This window comes from Thamnophis elegans, chromosome 1 (genome assembly GCF_009769535.1).
Source record: "Thamnophis elegans isolate rThaEle1 chromosome 1, rThaEle1.pri, whole genome shotgun sequence".
NCBI lineage: Eukaryota > Metazoa > Chordata > Lepidosauria > Squamata > Colubridae > Thamnophis > Thamnophis elegans.
Window position 1 is genome coordinate 99,680,067 of NC_045541.1, and position 14,707 is coordinate 99,694,773.

General features: G+C 36.7%; 1 protein-coding gene across 2 annotated transcripts in view; it reads left to right on the forward strand.

The window, feature by feature from the left end:
* The window catches only part of ANO1 (anoctamin 1), a 115,441-nt gene that overhangs the window by 81,116 nt on the left and 19,618 nt on the right, over positions 1-14,707 (forward strand). Inside the window, exons 14-17 of one of the 2 annotated variants that reach the window (XM_032225385.1) lie at positions 6,769-6,851; positions 9,566-9,577; positions 10,633-10,704; positions 14,346-14,423. In XM_032225385.1, coding sequence (XP_032081276.1) covers positions 6,769-6,851; positions 9,566-9,577; positions 10,633-10,704; positions 14,346-14,423 — 245 coding nt within the window. The remainder of the gene's footprint in view (positions 1-6,768; positions 6,852-9,565; positions 9,578-10,632; positions 10,705-14,345; positions 14,424-14,707) is intronic. The other variant, XM_032225376.1, reaches the window with a different exon arrangement.

Genomic DNA, 14,707 nt, shown 5'->3' on the forward strand with positions numbered 1-14,707 from the left:
AATGCATCATTGCATGTGAGGCTGCCCTCCTATACTATTCATGGTTTCTTCTTTCATGTATTTACATATGTTATTAGTCACAGGTATGGCTTGCAAGAGGATGTTTATGCAACGTAGTTGTAAGTTCCATTGTGTCCAAATGCAGTTCAGAAAAAGCTGCTGAAGCCTTGGAAAGCCACTGCAATTCATCATATAAACAATACTGATACAGTCTGACTCACGCCAATTCACCCTGATGATATATAGTGGTTTATTATGTCATAAAGCTGTTGCTATGGCTATAAAGGCCCTACTGATTACAGATATGTTCACATGGTAATAACTTGATGGCGCTAAAAGACATTCTAAAAATTAATGTGAAAATGGACTTAATTCTAAATTTGGGAACAAATGTGAACAACATTTTGTGAATTTTTTATGCTAAAATTAGCTTTAGCACAGCCTGTCTCAGCCTGGTACTTTCCATAGTCTTTGGCCTATAATTACCCATTTTCTTATGGATACATTATGTAAAGACCCAACTCTCTGGAAAAACTCTAATGCTTGGAAAGATTGCTAGAAAGAGAAGAGCACGAGGTGGATGTACTTAGTTATAGAGATAATAAGCACACTGTTGAGAGACCTAAAAGAACAGGTTAGGGATGACTCATCATGGAGAAAAATCTATGCAGTTGTTACAAGTTGAGAACAACTTGATGCTGGAGGTGGTGGAGGTGGGTGGCGGTGATAGTAATGATGAAGGAGAAAGAGGAGGAGGAAAAGAAGGAAAAGAAGAACAATAGCAACAATAACATCTGTGTATTAAATTATATTATCCCCATTAATCTAGTCTAGCCAATATGCTGGCTGGAAATTCAAAGAGTTGCTGGCTAGCACATCAAAAAAATAAAAGAATATCCTTGGTGCAAAAATAAAAAGTTTCTAGTTATTGCCTGAAATGGGTTGGTAAGCTCCATTTTCATATATATACAGTATATCAAAATATTTTCCAAAATACATTATCTTACAGCTCAGGGGGGAAGGCAATCTGAAACATACCTTAAAACTGCTGTCACTACAGTCCCTGCCTTTAGACATGTTATCTGTGAATGAAATCCAAGATAGCTAAAAGAAACAAGGTTACCTATTTCTTTCATTTGTGGTTTCCCTTCTTGGCATAGTCGAGTTCAAAGCCTAGAAACCTTTTTGCTTCAATATCTTCCAGAAGTCCTGGTCAGACTAGCCAATGTTGTAAACATCTAGGAAGTCAACTTAAGAGTTCTGTTGGCCATAGATTCCTCATTATTAGTCCCTTTTGGTAGAGCTATCAGAAGACCAATACAGTTGAATAGGTTCTAGAAAAACACATGGACCAATATTAAACAAGAGGCTTTAATACAGCCATAATTGGTTGGGGGGGGTGGGGGAGGCTCAGAAAATGCAATTTGTTAATGCAGGCTACATACATTGAAATTTCCTCATCAACCCAATTATTAAAAATAAAATTAAAGCTCTACATTATTATTTGTTAGAGCTGGTTATCCATCATACATCAAATCTGGTTGCTATATAATTCGCATATTATAGCAAGCTAATAATGATAAGCTATTATACCTGGGACCTACTATTGCTTCATTGTCAAGTTGTAAAACTGCAGAACATATTATTCATATTCTGTCTGATTTCAGTCCTATGGCTGTGAGCTAATGGACTTCAACCATTCAATCATACAGATATTCACGCAGATGAAATTCCAAAGAAACAATAATAGAGAAGTTTAGTTCAGCACAAACTGATTGATCTTTATTATGTGCCGTTAAATCAATTTTGACTCTTAGAAACTGCATAAATATATTTTTTGCAGGTTGATCTGTCCCCAAGCTAGTTCTTCAGGTACTCCAGCAAGGTACCAATAGCTGCTTTAATTGCATTCACCTTCCTTGCTACTGTCATCCTGTTTCCTCTTTTCTTCTACTTTTTCCAGCATTGCAGGCTTCTCAAGAGAGCTAGGTCTTCGCATAATGTGCTCAAAATATGATAATTTCAACCTGATGATTGGTGAGAATTCTGACTAATTTGTTCTTTGAGCCATATGTTTGTTTCCTTACAGCACAGGTTTCATAAATATAGTGCTAAAAGATATGGAACTAATACATAGTCTATTCCTAGTTTAGCACATATGATCCAGTTTGATTCCTTTGAAAACATTTTGCTCCAGCAAAATAATGAATGTCTCAGGCTTGTACTGCAAAAACCCTACATTCTGCAAGGTTAAAAACTTTCATGTCATGCTTCAGTAGAATATCAAAAACATGTGAAGTGACATGATTTCAATTGTAATAACTTGTTATAGATGCTGATTTTTTCCCATTAGCTTTGGGTATTTTTTTCCCTTTGGGTGCTGTGACCCTTTTATATATTATGTGTGTCTGCATGGGTGCTATTTAGCAATGTACATTATAGAAGATGTCATCCTGCTGAACATCATTTTAAAGACTGTTGCCTTTTGATCGTGGAAGAAAGTTTACAAATTTATGAGCATGACACAGAAGTCAGGAAATGACTTCACAGAAATCCAGTGGTCAAGACCAGAGACTATATAATCTCATAGCCCCATATCAGTGCAGCTGACAGCAGGGCTTGGTCCAGTGGTGGGATTCAGCCAGTTCTCACCTATTCGGGAGAACCGGTTGGTAACTTTCTAAGTAGTTCAGAGAACCGGTTGTTGGAAGAAATCTCCTTTTGATTTTTCCCACTTTACAGGGCTAATCCTGTAAGGAAGGCAGGAAGGAAACATTCTAGTGTTGTTTCTAGCCTAATCTTTATTGATCTGCTTACAGAAACTGCCTCTCCGGTTAACCCTTATTACATTGTAACAGCTAAGGCGAAGCGCCCATCGACCTGAGTGACCTTGAGTTGGCCATGCCCGCCAAGTCACTTGACCACCGAGCCTCACCTACCCAGATGGTCATTAGGGCAGAGAACCAGTTGTTAAATTATTTGAATCCCACCACTGGCTTGGTCCCAAAAACTGTGAGAAATTGTGCCTCTGTTTCTGTATGCATGGATACATGCAAAAGAGAATGCAGAATGAGAAAAGGAAAATGGTGATGCTAGTGAAGAGCCAACTTGTAGAAAGTGAAAATAGAGAACCAGTTTTACTTCTGAAATCTCACATTCAATTTTGGATAAAATGAATCAGCTATTGTTTTTCTCTGTTAAAAATATCAGCGAGCTGAGGAAAAGAACTAATTCATTTGAAGGCAGTTTATTTTGTACCTAGAATCTGCTCCTCCCTAACAAGCTCACAAACCTTTGGTTTGGCTCATTTTTCCGGAACAAATTGTGAGCCAAGGCATCTGGGCATTGTCCAAGGAAAATGCAGGCACAAGCTTTGTGTAATCAGAGAGATATTAGCTCTAAGCTTATTTTGAACAACTGGTACACATACAGACATCTCTGTGCTCTGTGTTTAGTGTTTATCATGATGGTTTGGCTTCATACAAGATGTGAAGCCCATCAAAAGCAAAATACAAATTCAGTTTCATAATAAACTGTCAAGCCTGAGAACAAAACAGTTTATATTGTAAATACACTGTCCTAATTCTCATAATCGTTATACAGATATTTATTTCCTTAAGTACAGATAGTCCTCAAACAGCAACCACAATTTGGTCCAGCAATTCAGTCATTAAGTAAAGTGGTGCCTCTAAGTACAACAGCAGTTGTGCTTATAGCAATAGCAATAACACTTAGACTTATATACTGCTTTATAGCTATTTACAGCCCTCTCTAAGTGGTTTACAGAGTCAGCCTATTGCCCCCAACAATCTGGGTCTTCATTTTACCAAACTCGGTAGGTTGGAAGGCTGAATCAATCTTGAGCTGATGAGAATTTAACTGCTGGCAGCTGGCAGTCAGCAGAAGTATCCTGCAGTACTGCATTCTAACTGCTATGCCACCACAGCTCTTATGAGCTGACTTCATCTTTCCTTTGTTTTACAAACCTGAGGAGATCATAAATGTGATGTTTCTTAGTCAATATAGTGCCTCAGATGCTGAATAAGCCCCAAAGGTAAAATGTCTGTCCTTACAGGGACAGAGGCTGGGCCTGTGGGACAATGCCCAGCAGCCAGTGGCAGACAATCTCAGACCACCAATACAAATTGCAGTATCCAGAACTCACAGAAGTTGAAATTCAGTAGATGGTAAAAGGAGTCAGTCAGTACTGAAGTAAGGTGTGGATAACACGACCGTCCCAGAGTGGACTGAGTCAGAAAGCTGGGTGGGGACACTCACATAGCGGGTTATATAGGCCAATAATTAATTAATAATCAGACTCAGTCCAATCAGAGCAAGGACTGTGTTAACCCATTCATGGATGCTATCTCCACCCTTATTGAGAACTAGAAGTAAGTTGCATGAAGTATAGTTACTTCAAAGAAGCTTATACTCTACATCATATTGATATTATGAAGGAATATTTAAACTTACATACAGAATATACAAAACTGATGAAGAATACTGGATAAGACCAAAATAGTAATTATTCATACAAAAAAAAATTGCAAACTCCCATTAAGATACATGGAGTTGACACATAGTTAAGATACATGTCTGGTTCCTCTCATTTTCCAAGTCTCTAGTGGTTTGTTGAAGACCACAGTACAGTGTTTTGATGATATCTATTCATAGTTTCTTCGGAATTACTCTCATGGGGTTGTTTAGCTTTTCTCCGTATGCTTATTTCTTTCACAATTGTTTACCGTATAGCGTGGGTTTGTTCCTATTATTCACATCCATGTCCCAAAGACATTCTATAATGTTGGGTAGAGTGTTTATAAACAAGTTGCATGTATTGTTATTTGTCACCATTTCCTGTTTTATAATAGTTTTCTTGCTGAAAATTGAAATGTAGCTGATTTCTTGATCCCATTCCAGTTACCAGCTTCAGCGCCTTATTGTATACATATTGACCTGTAACTAAGAGCTCTGACTGGACTAAAAGTGCAAGGATTTGAAATAAGTTTGCTCAAGCAGATCTCCTAGCAAGAGTTGGAGAAGGGTATTTAGGTATAAATACTCTAAGGGCCCAGAATAATATTGTAGCTTCTGATTCACTGTATTCTTGTCTCAGCTGCTCAGTTGCAAAGGGGATTTTTACCCAAGAAAATAAATTCTAAGTAGCCTTTTCAAGGAAGCTGGGGGAAGGGAGGTGTTCAGGAGTCGGTTCCAGCTGTCGCTACTGCTGGTCTGCTCAGGGACACGACGTGCGCCCGCGCTTGATGCATAGAACAAAAAAAATTTCTCCACGCTTGTGCCGAAGCCAAAAACAAAATGGTGGCACCTACAGCGCTGCCAAAAGAACCTGTTCGGGGGCGTGGCAAGCCTGGGTTGCTGCTGTTTCCAGCAACCCAGGCCGCCAAGTTACTACTGATTTGGCGAAACCGATAGGAACCCACCTCTGGAGGTGTTCCAAGAGTACACACCATGATGAGGTTCCCTAGCATGATACTACCTGATTTATGTAAGATAACTGAATAATTTTCAAAACTGCTATAAACAAAAGTTTATATCAAGGTGCAGTATTCTCCTGAAACCCTTCACAGACTCTTCTCATGTCATGGTAAGCAGGAGGTACACTTGAGGCTTGAGCCTCTCACTTTTAGTCCAAATTCTGATATTCACTTTGTATTTTTTTATCATTAGCTAATTTGTTGGTTGATGATTTTGGAAAGGTCTTCTCCTACTGTAATTACTTGTTATAGATATGGAACAGTTGCAAGCCAATAAACACATCAGGAAATTATGGACAAATCAAAACCATGCTTTCTTTGAGTACTTAACCAAAAAATTGAAGTAGATGAGGGCCGGACATCTATGGAACAATTACTCATGTTTCTTTGTGTCAAAAGCATTTGGTAGTGACTGATCTAATGGAAATTTGTTGGGTAGACATAGCTCTCCTTTCCAAAGTTTTATTCTTCAGAGGAATAGTTTCTGAAAGTAGTCCCAATTGAGAAAGCAATGTGGTACTAAAGGTCTCCTATATAAGGCCCTTTTTGGAATGTCCTCTCCAGAGAAAGGACGGTTTCTCAGTTACAGTTGTGTTAACTCTGGTAACACAACTGTATTGATATTTCAAGTGAAACAAGCCAATTTTATTTTCCTCTTGTTTTTATTTCTGTGTCCATTTTTGGTTTGTTTTTGTATTATGTTTGCTTTATGGTTTTATAGTGGGATATAGATTTTTATCTTATTTTGTTTTGTTTGTGGTTTTTATTTTTTGTAAGCCATCTTAAGGCTTTTTGAAGGGCAAATTATAAATGGAATGAATAAAAAAAAATCAATTCCCTCAGTGTGAGGATGTCAATCCAAATGGACTTCTTCTGTTCCAAAATTGCATTTTAATCTTTAAACAAAACAGAGAGCACTCTAATTATTGATTTATCATTCTGTCATTTATTACTGCTCTTATATTAAAGCCAAATAAGCTATAACCAGCTCTTTTAAAATTGCCTCCAGTGATTTTTTTTTTTTTTTTTTTTTACATTTGTAGATGTGGAAAAATCTGAGGCCTGGATCATTTTTAAAATTTCAAATAACTGATTCAAATCAATTATTAATATTTCACATTGCTTTAAAATTGGCAGCGTTATAAGCAATTTCACTTTGGGGTTTATATCTTCACAGAATGGAAAATAGTGCAGATTAAGATCAGGAGCAACAACTAAATGATGGATAGAGATAATGTCCTTCTTCCTTTTTTCTTTCCTTTCAACTATGCAGCTGCTACCTTTATGGAACACTGGAAGAGAAAACAGATGCGTCTGAATTATAAATGGGATCTTACTGGTTTTGAAGAAGAAGAAGTATGTTAATTATTTTATATGCTATTTCATTGGTTGTTATTTTAGCTAAATTGTCTTTAATTTTCAGCCAGTGACACATTGGAATGGAAAATCCTGCACATAACCATTTCTAAATTTGGAAAGGGTGTGTTAGTTTCAGTCTTGTTACCATGGAAGCCTGAAGCCTTGGCTGGTGAATGAAGGTTACACCTAGTAGTGTGTGCATTAAAACATATATAGCTCAAGAATTATTCCCTTGATGTAGGAACTATAAAATGTGAACATACTCATAATTTGTTCCATTTTAAAGATGCAGTGGCCATTATTACAGAAGTTTACAATTGCAAATGTATTATCTGTATCAGTTCAAAATTAAATATCGTCACAAGAGACCATCCAGACAGAAACCCAATATTCATTTATAAGCTTAAATATAACAAATGTAACAAAAAGGCAACAGTAAAAAATATTGGGTTTCTGTCTGGATGGTCTCTTGTGACGAGCCGAAGACAGAGAGTGGAAGTGTGACCTTCCTCCCATATTTGGGCATACCAGGGGTTGTGACTTTAAATATATACCTCTCACCCTGGCTGGCTGATAAGGAGTCGAGCTTTGTAGCTCAATGGTTAACACATCTGCCTAAGAGGCAATAGAGCACAGGTTCGATTCCCAACATGGGTATGACTAGCTGATGAGAGCTAAATAGCTTGAAATAGATCTATACTAGTCTCCCTTTATTCATTTATCAGCATAAATATAACATATATATATATATATATATATATATATATATATATATATATATATATATATATATATATATATTAGATTTATCAGCACAAATAAAAAAACATATATATATATATATATATATATATATATATATATATATATATATATATATATATATTCGTAGATTTTCACGAGTGTAGGTATGCTGGTCTTGTTGTATTCGTGTCTTTTCCTGTGTAAGATTGAGATTGTCTTGGCAACGTTTGACATCTGGAAACCAGCCCTAGTCAACAAATGAGCCCAACCCACCATCCAGGCCGTAACAACATGAAACAACAATAGACACTCAGCCAGCACCAATCTACAAATCATGATACAACCACACAACCAATCATTCCACTTACTGAAATAAAGCCAACACTCCACAAACAAAAACCAAGATTTATAGAAAGACAGCAGCTCCAATCACACTTTAAGGCGAAAACCCAGCCTGAAGATGGTGAGTGAGACCTCACTGCAATGTTGCCAAGACAATCTCAATCTTACACGGGAAAAGACCCAAATAAATACATACATACATACATACATACATACATACATACATACATACATACATACATGCTGGTCTTGTTGTATTCGGGTCTTTTCCTGTGTAAGATTGATATGTATGTATGTATGTATGTATTTTGTGTCACAACCACTGGTATGCCCAAATATGGGAGGAACTATACTGCTTCCCTTCTCTGTCTATCAGCTCATCACAAAAGACCATCCAGACAGAAAGCCATTATTTTTACTGTTGCCTTTTTGTTACATTTGTGTTGCATTTGTGCTGATAAATAAAAGAAAGGAAGCAGTATACTTCCTCCCATATTTGGGCATACCAGGGGTTGTGACACAAAATACATACCTATTTCCCTGGCTCAGCTGATAAAGGAGGAGAACCTGTGGCTTAGTGGCTAACACAACTGCCTAATATGTAATACAGCGCAGGTTCAAATCCCAGTAATGGTATGGCTAGCTGATGAGAGCTAAATAGCTTGAAATAGATCTATACTAGATCTATTTTTTTTATTTATCAGCACAAATGCAACACACACACACATACACATACACACACACACACATACACACACACACACACACACATATATATATGCTATAAAGAGTTGCTCAATTAATTAAAACATTATTTTTCTCATGCAGAAATATATTAAATAATTCATGTTTCTCATTGCTATATTAAATTTTATAACTGATTTCATTTAAAAAAAATTCTTCAGTAGCAATTAATTGGTCTACGTCTATGTTTTCATTTGATCTTTGACCCAAAGCATTAACACAGATGACATGTTAACAATGAAATCTCAGTGCTAGGATGTTATCATCGACAGCATAAGACAACTGTTCTTTTATTTTTGGGATCTTTTTGTTAGCTGTCAGAAGGATTAACTGTATCCTTGTAGTACGAAATACCTTTCAGGATTATGTTCAGTGTTCCCTGTAGTGATAGCAGTGACCTGAGACAACTGCTGACAATAGAATGTATTTTATTCTTCACTTAACATATTCATCTTAATTCAGTCCTGTGATCAAAGTACTTGAGTATGCACTCAAATCCTATTGAAGAAATGAATCTATAATATGTCGGAATACTGCCATATGAGGGTTATTTGAAATTGTTGTTACAATAATAATTGTGTAAGAGGACAATGTAACCCATGTGTTCAGTTGCTAGATACCAACAGAGTTCCAGGCCATAATGCTCTTCAGTCTTTCTGGATGTTGAGTAACTGTGTGTTTTCATGCTCATACTTCCATAAAATAAATACAACAGACGAACAACCCATCCTACACCCCATTGATGTACCCCTATGTACCCCCTAATTCTTATGCAGTGCCTACATTCACACAAATAAAAATAATTGTATCAAGAATACAGTTTGCAACAGTGAAGTAATTTTAATTTTTATGTTTTTTGTGTTTTTTATGGTTTCCTGAAGGAGGCAGTCAAGGTTTGGCATTTTTGTTTTGTTTTATTTTTTTTAATAATTTCTCTTAACTTTTTCTCTATCTGGTAGTGAAAGACGCATTTCGATCTCCTCTCATTTTTCCCCAGCATTTGTCTGTCTTCAGAATTTCCGGTGCAAATTATTCTTTCCTCTTTTATAATATCCTCAAATAGGGCTTTTTCATATCCATCCAGTCTCAGTCCAATGCACTTTTAAAAAATAATCTCTAAATCTTTCACCTATTTCATTCTTTTCATTTCTGATTCTTTTCCACACATTTTCTCTGTATGTATGACTAAACTGAAATTACAAATTATTAACTTTAATTAATGGAACTGAAATTACCTTTTTTGTTAAGATCAAATTCATATAGAGAGGAGAATCCCTTAATTGCACATTTAAACTCAGAACAATTTAGCGTTAACCCTTTGCCCCACATATGACATGCTGTCGATTTAAATATGGCCTCTTTGCAATGCCCAGAAAGGGCCATTCAGGTTTAAAACAGATTACAAAATGAAGTCTCCTTTCGGATGATAGTTGATAACTTCATGAATATGTCCATGTAGTTGTCTTGGCAACAGTAACTAAAGGGTTTGCCTTTGTCTTCTGGAATGTTTTCTTTAATCTCATGATCTAGCTCTAAATCCAGAAGTTTCCTTGTTACCCATCCAAACACTAATCAGTCCTGATCCTGCTTAGCTTCCAAACCTAGACTAGATCAGCCATATGCTATCACCTGCTAAGACTTACAATGTATACGAATAATACAAAGGAGCATATTGTAAATCTGAAGTCCTTTGCTGCTATAGAAAATGGGTACAAGGCTGCGACACTACCCAAATTAGTATGTCTATTGGTCAAATAACATCTTCAATCTAGCAGCATCTTCACCATTAAGGTAAAGAGAGCACATAGTCTTAAACTACAATATTTTCAGACAGCTAGTGACAAAGGAAGACTTTTAAATGAAGTTATAGCAGAACTTTATTCAGATTTGTTATAATAATTTGAAGTGCTAGGTCTCATGGTTCCCTGTATGTATGACTTATTTACAGGATCACCCAAGAGCTGAGTATGAAGCAAAAGTATTAGAAAAATCTCTCAAGAAAGAATACAGAAACAAAGAGGTAAGATAAAAATTTGTTTTGTTTTAAAATTTTATGTAATAAAAATTAAATACACTTGTTTTAAAAATCATAGCATAGGGTCTTCACATTTATATTATTCATTGTAAGCCATTATTATTCTAATACTGTTACTGAATATAAAGAAATGAAATATCAACAGTGCTATGGAATAATACAGAGTACTCAGACATTTGTTAAAAATCAGTGCAATTGTGAAAATACCAGGGACTATTTTAAAAAAAAATAATTCACAATTACGCTGACTTTGAATAAATGACTGAGTGAGTAATCTGTGTTACTCTAATTTTAGAGTCATAATTTAGATTTTTACTGTCAGAATGTAAAAACATTTAGAATTATCCACTGTAAAGAGCCCATCACTTATGATCCTTGTGAAAGTTCTGGAGCAGCAGCCCAATGCTTACAGTGGGTATCTTCTTTGAACGAGGTGATCACATAACTTGTAGTTATTAAACTGAATTCCTTTTTATGGCACAGTAGCACAAAACACCTGGCAATTATTATTCTGAACCATGTTTCTAAAGTACTGAACATAATCACATCTTGAAACAAGAAATAATGTTTCATCAGACCGAAACCATTATAGTCCGATATTTGTTCTTTTAGTAGTTTAACAGGTGACTGCAGCAATCTTCTTCTGTCTGGCCCTTCTCCATATGAATGGACTTCAACTCCCAGATTTGTCAGGAATGGCAAGACTAGCTAAGGAATTCTGGAAACTGAAGTTCAGATCTCTCCATCTGGATATCTTCAGTTTTCAAAAAGCTAACTTAGAGGAAGCCTTCTATTCAGAACCATATTGGCTCTGATGAGGATCATGTGAATTTATCGTTTTCAGTTTTTCAGGCACTAGTTTGTTGGTTCCCATCCCTATGTCAGTTTAGGTTTAGGTTTAGGTTTAATTTTATTTGTATGCCGCCCTTTTCCCTGAAAGGGACTCAGGGCAGCTCACAACTCAAAAAGGGAGGGGAAATACAAACAGAATAACAAAAACATAAGAACCATACATAGTTAAAAGCACAACAATCATACCATTCGAAGTGGGGCAGCGAGTCTTTAGCCCCAGGCCTGTCGGAACAGCCAGGTTTTAAGGGCTATGCGGAAGGCCTGGAGGGTGGTGAGGGTATGAATCTCCATGGGGAGTTCGTTCCAGAGGGTCGGAGCAGCCACAGAGAAGGCTCTCCTCCGGGTAGTCGCCAGTCGACACTGGCCGGCTGATGGAATTCGGAGGAGGCCTAGTCTGTGGGATGTAATTGGTCTAGTGGAGGTAATTGGCAGTAGGCGGTCTCTCAAGTACCCAGGTCCAATACCATGAAGGGCTTTGTAGGTGACGACTAGCACCTTGAAACGTACCCGGAGATCAACAGGCAGCCAGTGCAGCTCGCGGAGGATAGGTGTTACGTGGGTGAACCGAGGCGCACCGACGATCGCTCGCGCGGCTGCATTCTGGACAAGCTGAAGTCGCCGAATACTCTTCAAGGGCTGCCCCATGTAGAGCACATTGCAGTAATCCAGTCTGGAGGTCACAAGGGCACGAGTGACTGTTGTGAGAGCCTCCCGGTTCAGGTAGGGACGCAACTGGTGCACCAGGCGAACCTGGGCAAATACCCCCCTGGTCACAGCTGACAAATGATGTTCAAAAGTCAGCTGTGGGTCCAGGAGGACTCCCAAGTTGCGGACCCTGTCTGAGGGGCGTACTGTTTGACCCCCCAGCCTGAGAGGTGGAACACCTGGCCAATTAGTAGGAGGGAAGCACAGCAGCCACTCGGTCTTATCTGGATTGAGTACAAGCTTGTTAACCCCCATCCAGTCCCTAACAGCCTCGAGGCCCTGGCACATCACGTCAATCGCTTCATTGAGTTGGCACGGGGCGGACAGATACAGCTGCAAACATTTTAAAAAATCTCTCTGAATGAAAATGCATATTCATAATTGTGAATGAAGTGTAGGCACATAAGAACTGGAAAATTATATGACAACATTCAGAGGATGAAAAACCTGAAGGATTACAGTGTAATAACCTGGTTCATTCATAGGTTTGGAAAGAGCAATGTAGGTCCAATTTCTCCAGATAGTAACTATTATTGTTATCCTGAATAGATTTGTCTTAGGTTGCTCTATTGAAATCATCCAAGTTGAGAGTCGTCATAATTACATTTTGTGATAGAATATTTTATAATTTGACTCTTTAAGGATATATGAAATAAAATGTTTTTCAATCTCCCACCATTTACTTTCACTCAGCAACCTTGAGTTCTAATAGGTTGAGACAAAATAGCCATTTTGTATCCAATTTTCTGTATAACCCTATGTTTTTATATATTTCTCCCTTACTGTTATAAAATATATCTAATGTCGACACTTTTCCTCAGTTGCTCTGAGTTCTTAATTATTTTGTTTGCATTTGTCTGAATCTTTTTCAGTCCATAATATCCTTTTTAAAATGTGCTAAGCAGAATTTCTATAAATCTCTATAAAGCACTGCAGAGTCAGCAGTTTTATTGTAGATTTGACTGCCTAGATAAAAATCATACCCAGAACTGATTTGGCTATCCTATTGGAGGCATGAAAAAGCAATCAGTGAAGTCTACTACTAAGTAAATATAAGGAAGAACCTAGCACAACAAAGATAGGTCAGGGTAATTACAGTCAATATTTTTAGACAAAAATGCTATCCAAATATAGAAAGTTATGCTGTGATATAAAAGGAAAGATCTTCTTCCAAATAAATAAACAGGAAGTAGAAATTAATAGGAAAGCAACTGAGTTTGTGAGCTTCTCCAGACTAGTTATGATGAAATCTAAAATTATATTTCCAAACGTAGAAATGGATAACAAATTGGTAAATACAAATAATTGTGAATAAATAATTGTGAATAAATAATGAACTTTGGAGTTAAAAACATGTAATTACATGATTGACTGAGGGGGACTGGACTGATATAACTAATCAGGTAATAGATGATAAAAACAACAGTGTAAAAATGTTGAAAAAGTTCAATCTTAGAAATTTATATAGAAAGCCTTTTTTTAAAAGCGAGTGTTATTGGTTGGGTTATTCATATTAGATTATGCTAAACTCAATGTATCTCAAAAAGGATAGTGGCAGTAAGAGGAAATGGACTGGTTTTCTGGATTTCTTTACATTTTGCTTTTCATTTGCTTGTACTAAATAATTTGTTTCACCGGCAAACACATTCATCCCGTTGTTCATTGTTAACGCAGATCATTGCTGAAGAAATTAAATATCATCAATTTGTTTTTATGCCATCTAGTCCTTTTTTACTCTTAGCAAGCAGATAGATTTTCTCCATGACAATCTATCAACTGTTTTACATAATAATGTAGATATAAAATGCTTAGACAATATGTAACCACTATTGTTTTTAATTTGCCAGTTCATTGTGGCTATTTTTCTCTGGTTTTACTTTGAATTTTCTCTTTTATAGTGATCTTTATTATGTCAGAAAATTTAACATCAGCACATAGGCATTTTTTATTTGTTTTTAAATTCTACCATATCCATATTCTGTTTAGGGATTTATTTATTTACATATAAGTCAGTGCTTTGTAACAGCCATATTGGATTATCCTTTTCTGTTTCCTTCAAATGCCATCAGAAGGGCCAGCAATTGCCAGAAGAGGCAGCTAACAAATGGCGACAAAGAGTTAAGAGAGTCATGGCTGGGATGAAATTGGTACATTTCATTACCATTTGTGGAAACTTTCTGAATCTGAATATCTATAAAACACAATTTTCTTTTATTTATTTTGTAATATTCACATAATATGGCTTCTCCCTTCTCCTGTCTTTATCACTCTTGTTAAGATGGGTTTTTGCCTTTGTTTGGAATGACACTGCATGGTTGATCTTTCATACAGTGGATGTGCAGCTTTTACAACACTGCACATGCCTTATGCTTGATGGGGTTTCCTGGCTTCCTTTTTTTTTTTTTTTTTTGGAAGAGAGAGAGAGAGAATG